Raw genomic sequence first — 7,893 nt, 5'->3', positions numbered from 1 at the left:
AGACAATACAGGGGAAACCATACTAGTTGTCATATTTTTTACTCATTTATTTTTGAAAGTCAGTTTATATGAACTCAGAATGATACAGAAAAGGTATAGGCTTTATGACATTGTAATTTAAAAAAATATTTAAACATAAACGCTGGTGAAAACACAATTGTCTCATTATTAACTTTGACATAATCCTTGTGACAACAAGCCCCGGTCTTCTCTTAATGTAAAACTTTTAACTAACAGCCTTTTTAATTAACAACTTTTTTTTTGTAATTCAATCTCTGTTTTCTTTCTCTGGAATTTGCAGGAAAAAAATTGCCAATAATTACTGCTGCATGTTGTGCTTTTGATAAATAAACTTTGATTGTATACATTATTTAGCCTGCAGGTCAAGCGCACCGTGCACAGATCAAAGGAGCATCATGCGGGTCATTTGGCTTGCTTGTCTTTTTAATGGGGTTTTATAAAGGGGCTCATTCAAAAGTCAAAACGGCGTAAGATGCGATTTCACGCCTTTTTAGGTTCAGCCATAAGTGTCCAGCAGCTCGCGATAACAGCTGTGTGTCCGTGCGTCTGTGTGTGTGCGCTGAGGTGAACGGACACTTGAGTGTCCCCCGGCAAACAGCGGCCGCAGCGCGCGCCCGTGTCCGCTCGTGTCTCCGGTTGCTGGGCGCCGAGACAAACTCGCGCTGTGTTTGAGCAGAACACTATTACACACGCGCGCGTAAATATTTGCTCAGAAAACAGACTCCCCACGAGCGATGGGTATAAATGAGCAAACCGCTAATTATCCATAACGCGAAACGGACGACAAGACTTCACGAGCGACATCCATCCAGCATTACACGGTAGAGAGACTCACTGCACTCAAACATTTTCTGAAATAATGAACTAACGGAAAAACTTTTTCTTTCTTTCTTTCTTTCTTTCTTTCTTTCTTTCTTTCTTTCTTTCTTTCTTTCTTTCTTTCTTTTCTTATTTCTATATTTTTTCCTGTAGCTATAGAATTTAAAATATATGGCTATATATATAAAATAGAATAAAAATGGAAAAAATGGAAATATAGGCCAACAGAAATTGTATAAAATACACTATAAATGTGACAACTTTCCCCAATCTGGCATTTATTCAAAAAAATATCTATATAGGCTACTCTTGTTCAGAGAAAAGAGTTAATATAAAACAAAATATATAAACAGTATATATAGCCTATTGGGGAAAGTTGTCAAATTTATAATGTAATTATAATGTAGGCCTAATTGTATATAGGCCTATTATATTTCCTATAAACATTTGGCTTTGCTATTAATAAACTGTGAGAATATTAATCTGAAGTATTCTTTAACCTCCTAGCCTATCATATCTGCTGCAGATAAATACTAATAATAACTAACTTTTTGACTTTCTTTCTTTCTCCTTATTTATATTATCTTTATCTCTGTATATAATTTAAAATATAGAATTAATAGAATTAAAAAGAATTACTAGAATAGGTAGGTTAAAGAATACTTTAGATTAATATTCTCACAGTTTATTAATAGCAAAGCTATAGCAAAGCCAAAACAATGTTTATAGGAAATATAATACATACAATTACATTATAATTACATTATAAATTTGACAACTTTCCCCAATCTGGCATTTATAAAAAAAAAAAAAAATGTTTTCTCTTGTTCTGATCAATTTTTTATTTTTATTTAACAGTATATGGTTATAAAATGTTCTCCATAGGATGGCAGCAAGTGTTATCAGGACACTGAATAATTTGGGTTTCGCAAAACCCTTCCCTCCCTGCTTCTTTCCCGCTGAGGATGAGGAGGAGACTGAAGAGGAATATGAAGAGGAGCTGAGAGAGGAAGAGGATGGAGCCGCCAGTGAGTCTCAAGAGGAAGAGCCGTGGAGTTTTGATCCCTCCCCCAATAACGCCGAGATGACCAACCGGCTCCTGCGGTTCGCTGAGCTCATCAGCAGCGATGTCCAGCGGTACTTCGGCCGTAGCCAAGACCCCGATGCCTGTGATATTTATGCAGAGAGACCGTGTCCAAAGGTCGGGGGCCGCCAGCGATACTATGCTGACTTCATCAAAGTAGCATCATCAGGGCAGGCCGAGGAGCCTGAGTCCCTCGGGCCCCTTGCAGAGCTCTTTCAAGATACTCAAAGCAAAGGCCGGGGTTTGCCCATGAGCCAGCGCTGTCTGCCGGTCAGCTTCTGGACGGAGCCTTTCGCACACCAACTCGATGTGTTAAGTGATACCAACACGCAAGAGAACTCGCTCAGTGTGATCGACGCATCAGAGAGCTCCGTCAGCATCAGCATGTTCAGTAACACGAGTGTTTGCACCATGACCAGCTCCAGTGTCTCAGGGACCCTCAGCAGCTCCAGCACTCTAGACTTCAGTGACTTACTTGCTCACTGGGCCATGGACAGAGAGAATCCCAGTGAGTTTAACTGTGACTACACGCTATCATAACCAATCATTTCTCCAGTCATATCACTGCAAAATATCATGTATATTTCAATGCTTAATGCTTAAAGCTTTTCTTTCTGTATGTTTGCCTAATTTGCTATTTGGAATATCAAGTGTATTTTGTTATGATCCATTCCATTCCATTTATTTTATTTTATGCTATTTTATGCTATTTTTGGCAGTGTAACTGTATTAAATGTTTAATACAGAACTGTATTACATTTGTGATTTCAGTTTAAAATACTACTCACTACATTTTCTGGATCAGTCTTTGCTCTAGTTTGTTTTCATGTATAAAAAATATTATTTTGCTAAAATAAATGCAGCTATATATGTTATTAAAACACCCTGTTTGTGATCAATAATGCAGCTAACTCCTATCTTCATTTAATAGGCATAAATAAGTAAGGAATGTTGTATAGTCAGGTCACAATCACAAAATAAATTGTGACAACTGGACCCAATGGGACTAAATTAACTTGAAACATGCAATGAAGGAAATCGAAACAAAAATAAATGTTACCTGAAATAAAAAAAATATATAAAAAAAATAATAATCTCATTTTAGTTTGTTCATTAAAAAAAATGCCTGCCTTAGTTTAAAGGACATTTAAAGGGTTAGTTTACCCAAAAATGAAAATTCTGTCAGTAATTACTCACCCTCATGTTGTTCCAACCCCGTAAGACTTTCGTTCATCTTCGGAACACAAATTAAGATATTTTTGATGAAATCTGAGAGTTGGCTCACTTCTTCATCTCACTTCTTCATAGGCTTCTATGGGATCGAAACTTGCAAACCCAGAAAGTTAGTATGTATATATTTTAAGATATGTCAGCGCAAGTTGCTATAAAACAGCTGAAATATGCATTTTAGTCTGGGACATAGGCTTAAGCCTTGCCTATGAAACCGGGGTCATATGAATTTTTTTTAATCTAATTTTAAAAAATGTATAAAAACTACAGTATATAGACATCAAAATGAAAAACACATTTCATTAAAGTGAAATGAAAAAATAAAAAATAAAATTAAAATCTAATTCAAAATATTAGCAAACACTCTGGTAGCCTATAGCCTATATCAGTGATACTAAAATAACACTCCCTGCAGTCAAAATATAATTGACCACAGAATACTGCAATCAACCAATCAGAAGAAAGTATTCCAGACAGCCACTAATGACACTCACATTCATAATTATTCGAACAATAGATTAATGCTGCCAGTGACAAAGCGATATATAGTAAACTGGTTTCAACACATTTCCTGGTGATAATGATCTGAATCTGACCAATATAGGCTACTACATGCAAAACAAAATAAACTAAAAGTCTGTCTGTTTTTGTCCACTTAAACACAGGCCTTTATGCTGAATAAATTAGGTACTGTTAATGCAAGTTTAGTGAGTACCAAATCCCAATTCTATCTGTGTTTACAATTTAGGAGTGAACATTAGTGCATGTCCGCTCTATATTCATCATTAGTAATAGCACGTGTGTGCATGTGTATCTGTCTTCAACACTGCTCTGAGTGCTTACGTGTACTGAACATGCGTAACTCACTGAGCGTGGCACGTGGGCAGAAAGGTCAGATATGGACACGTGGTTTGGTCACACATTGATTGGAATCGTAAACTTCCATGAATGCATATTATTTATACTTGTTTTGTCAATGAAAATAATTTAACATGAGACAATATTTATTAGTTTGATTTTGGACTGTATTATTTCTTAAAATAATACAATGAGCCCCCCCCCCCCCCCCCCCCCACACACACACACACAAACACACATATACACACACAGTTTTGCAAGTAGCTTTAACATTTATTACGCATTCACAGAGAGTGGCTTAGGCTATACTTCTGGGTTTCAATGTAAGGTGGATAGTGTAGGGAGGCATTAGCTCGCATCACATCGGAACTGGCTGATAAAGATGAATGGGAGGAATCCAAAATCATCATGACATTTTAACTGTTTAACTGCATAACAAATTGCCTAATATTTCCAGTTTCCTCTTTTTCTTGCAGCTTTTTGTAATCAATTGTAAGGTTTTTACCTTTTCAGTAAATCAATTATAACACATTATACATTTCTTCAATCACAAACAAGCTAATGACACTCATCATGCTATGCAAAATTACGTTATTATATTTGCCTGTAATCTAATGCTAATTTCCAACGGCACACTGTCAGAGCACATGTGAAGTGGCAAGTAAGACCAGTAGATTTGCACCACGCAGGCTTTTCAATGATTCGTCAGAGTTCTCTTATCAGCTCCACAAGACCAGCCAGCAGCGTTCTACAGCTCATTTCAGCACTCTTACCACAGGTCCGCTGAACTGACTGACCATGAGGCTTCTGCACATTCTGGGTTTCGCCCTCTTGCTCTGCGGCCTGTGTGTGAGGGCAGAGGATGAAAAGACTGAGGACAACGTTGAAGAAAAAGGAAACAACGGTGAAGAAAAAGTTGAGGAAGGCACTGAAAAAGATGCAGAACCAGAGAATCCAGAAAAAACAGATGAAATCACAGAAGAGAAAGACGTTTTGGTCCTTCATAGTGTCAACTTCGACAGAGCTCTCAGTGAGAACAAGTACCTGCTTGTGGAATTTTGTAAGTATGACTTTGCCTATGAATATGACTGATTAATGTACTGATCTAATGCAAGAAAACACGTGGCCATGCATGAAGGAATTTTAAGTGTTCAAAATGAGAAGAAAAAAGTGTCCCTTTCACTTAAAAAGATTAAGTTGGATGCATTTCAACTATCCTATCCATGAGCAGCACAAGAAAAGTTCAAAGATTGCTAATGTTTGTTTGACACATCATCCATAAGGAGCGCACCTGTTATTTCTCCCACGCTTGAAAGGCTGGCCATTTATGCAAATTTCACAACACTGTATTATAGTGTATTGTGCTATTTTCATTGCAGTAAAATTTCAAAGTGGAAGGCGAAAAACAATGTACATTATGAATGTCAAATGCAAATTGTAACTTAACTACTAGCACATAACTAACATGCAAAGCTAAAATGGTCTAGTTGTCACACTTTATACTCTTGTAATAGTTTTTTAAACAATTTCAGCATATAGGCCTATAGTTTTCACCACATTTCAAAAGTTTAGGGTCGGTAAGACTTTGTAATGTTTTTAAAAGAAGTCTCGTATGCTCACTAAGGCTGCATTCATTTGATCAAAAATACAGTATAAGAACAGTAATTCTTTGATGAATAGATCGCTCAAAAGAACGGCATTTATTTGAAATAGAAAACAAAAGCTTTTTTACATCTGAAACTTACACGACTCAAAACCTTACATAGCCCCGGTGTGCTTTATATGAAGGGAGATGTTGGTATCAACCTTGCACTTTCTTTCAAAACATAAAAAGATGCTCCATGGTGTGGTCACTGCCGCAGTCTGGAGCCCATTTATGCTGAAGTGGCTGGACTGCTGAAAAATAGTTCATCTGATGTACGGCTGGCTAAAGTGGATGCAGTAGAAGAGAAAGAACTTGCCAGCGAGTTTGGTGTGGGTGGTTTTCCCACACTTAAATTCTTCAAAGATGGCAACAGGCAAAATGTCACAGATTTTTCTGGTAATGTATTTATTTGTTTAGTGTGTTCGTATTTTCATTTGATACAGTGTGCAGAAGCTTATAGGCATTATTATGTGATTTGAAAAGGAAAGCGAACTGTAAAAGGGATCACGATGTGGCTGGAGAGGCACACAGGCCCCAGTGCTATTGTTCTCAATGATGTGAAGAGTGCAGAGGCTCTGCTGGATGCAAATGAGGTGGTTGTGGTTGGATTCTTCCAGGTAAATTATCTTTTGTTTGCATAAAGTAACTGACTTTTACGATCTGACAAGAGTGCAGTATACTGTATGAAAAACAGATCATGGCACTCTCTATTCACAACAAACAATTTATCAGATTTATTAGAATTGTTTTAAATGTATTTGAATTGACTCTCTCTGTCTATCCAAGGATTTGGAAGGAGATAAGGCAAAGACATTCTATGATGTAACTTTAATAGCAGTGGACTTTATCTTTGGCATCACAAGCAACCCAGAGCTCTTCAAGAAGTATAATGTAAAGAGTGACTCAATGGTGCTCTTCAAGAAGGTAATCCCATGCTCCTATAGCACTACATTATGTGATTGGTAGACAAACTTTGGTGGGTAATTTAATCATCCCAGTGATTCAAAACTTTTACATTTGTTGTCTAAAAAAATATTAATTCACTGATTCATTCTCCAGGTAACATTGCAACAATTGAATCTTTTTGTGTGAGTCATTGAATAATTAATCTAACCGATTTGCTAAAAACACAAGTTGATGGAAACAGTTGAATCTTTTGTGTGTTATGAGTGAATCATTGAATAATTCATCTAACAGATTTGTTAAAAACATGAGTCGATGGAAACAATTTGAATCTTTTGTGTGTTAAGTGTCATTGAATAATTCATCTAACCGATTTTCTAAAAACACGAGTTGATGGAAACATTTGAATCTTTTGTGTGTTATGATTGAGTCATTGAATAATTCATCTAACCAATTTGTTAAAAACTCGAGTCGACGGAAACAAGCCTCAATATCCTTTTTAGCAAAATTTGCTTGATTGTGAATCTAATAAACAGAGCAATTCCAATAGGGTCCTCCTTGCACCATCGGTGCTCTGGCCCTAATAAGAGACTCACAAAAGAATGTTTAATTTCATACTTACGCCTTTTTAATTATGTATGATCATCTGTCATTTTTACACAATTCCCTTTCTATGACCAAGATTGACCAAAATGTTGACAAGACCTTCATTCAGTGTTGCTCCGAGTCTCGTTCAGGCATGAAACATCAGCGAAGGGGGCGTGTTCATTCAGTTAGTCCAACCAATGAAACGCATCCTTTCTGCCCACACTCAAAAGCTATTGGTTCATGTTATAGTCAGTCGCTGAAGGCAGTAAAAGCCACACAAACCAAACATAACTTTCTTGTGTAATAAAAGAAAAAGAATGTAATTAATTCAATTAATTCAGTTTGGCTATTTTCAACTGTTGGTTCAACTATCCCCCATCATGTCCTTCTTTTTGTGTATGTTCCAGTTTGATGAAAGCGGGCAGACATGCCACTCTCCGAGGAAAAGTTAGACAAAGGGGATCTGATTTCATTCATCCATTCTAACAGTATGAAACTTGTAATTCCATTTAATGAAGAGGTAACACATTAAAATGAATTTGACCAATGAATAACCAGTTGCAAAAAACAATTGTAATATCTATCTGAAAATATATAAACTATATGTGCATGAATCAAAAATCATTTATGATCTTATCACTATTTTTGTTACCAAAAACCAACTTTTTTAAAAACTTTTTTTCTTTGTATTTATATTATCTTTCTGTAGAATGCTGAACAAATTTTTAGCTCTAAGGTCCGTAAA

The 7,893-nt window shown here is 36.3% G+C and overlaps 2 protein-coding genes across 2 annotated transcripts in view; both read left to right on the top strand.

The window, feature by feature from the left end:
* Window positions 1–469: 469 nt before the first annotated feature.
* percc1 (proline and glutamate rich with coiled coil 1) lies at window positions 470–2,704 on the top strand. Its single transcript, XM_084091234.1, has 2 exons — window positions 470–842; window positions 1,726–2,704. Exons 1-2 carry the CDS (start codon window positions 766–768, stop codon window positions 2,462–2,464), a joined length of 816 nt encoding a protein of 271 aa, XP_083947360.1. The 5' UTR covers window positions 470–765; the 3' UTR covers window positions 2,465–2,704.
* Window positions 2,705–4,568: 1,864 nt separating this feature from the next.
* Window positions 4,569–7,893, top strand: part of pdia2 (protein disulfide isomerase family A, member 2) — a gene marked incomplete at its 3' end in the record, with an annotated part of 3,885 nt that continues 560 nt past the window's right edge. The window contains 7 exon segments of the mRNA XM_084093020.1: window positions 4,569–5,072; window positions 5,847–6,053; window positions 6,141–6,274; window positions 6,444–6,581; window positions 7,556–7,562; window positions 7,565–7,668; window positions 7,858–7,888. Of these exon segments, the coding sequence (XP_083949146.1) occupies window positions 4,811–5,072; window positions 5,847–6,053; window positions 6,141–6,274; window positions 6,444–6,581; window positions 7,556–7,562; window positions 7,565–7,668; window positions 7,858–7,888 (883 nt within the window). The 5' untranslated portion in view covers window positions 4,569–4,810.

The sequence above is a fragment of the Abramis brama genome, assembly GCF_963993115.1.
Source record: "Abramis brama genome assembly, chromosome: 2".
NCBI lineage: Eukaryota > Metazoa > Chordata > Actinopteri > Cypriniformes > Leuciscidae > Abramis > Abramis brama.
The sequence above is the reverse complement of the archived record's forward strand: the minus strand, read 5'-3'. Positions and strand labels throughout refer to the sequence as shown.

Excerpts from the sequence above, each read along its gene's own strand:
- percc1 (XM_084091234.1), top strand. The coding sequence starts at position 766 with ATGAGCAAACCGCTAATTATCCATAACGCGAAACGGACGACAAGACTT. Across the intron at positions 843-1,725 it reads CATCCATCCAGCATTACACG|GATGGCAGCAAGTGTTATCA; the intron begins GTAGAGAGACTC and ends TGTTCTCCATAG.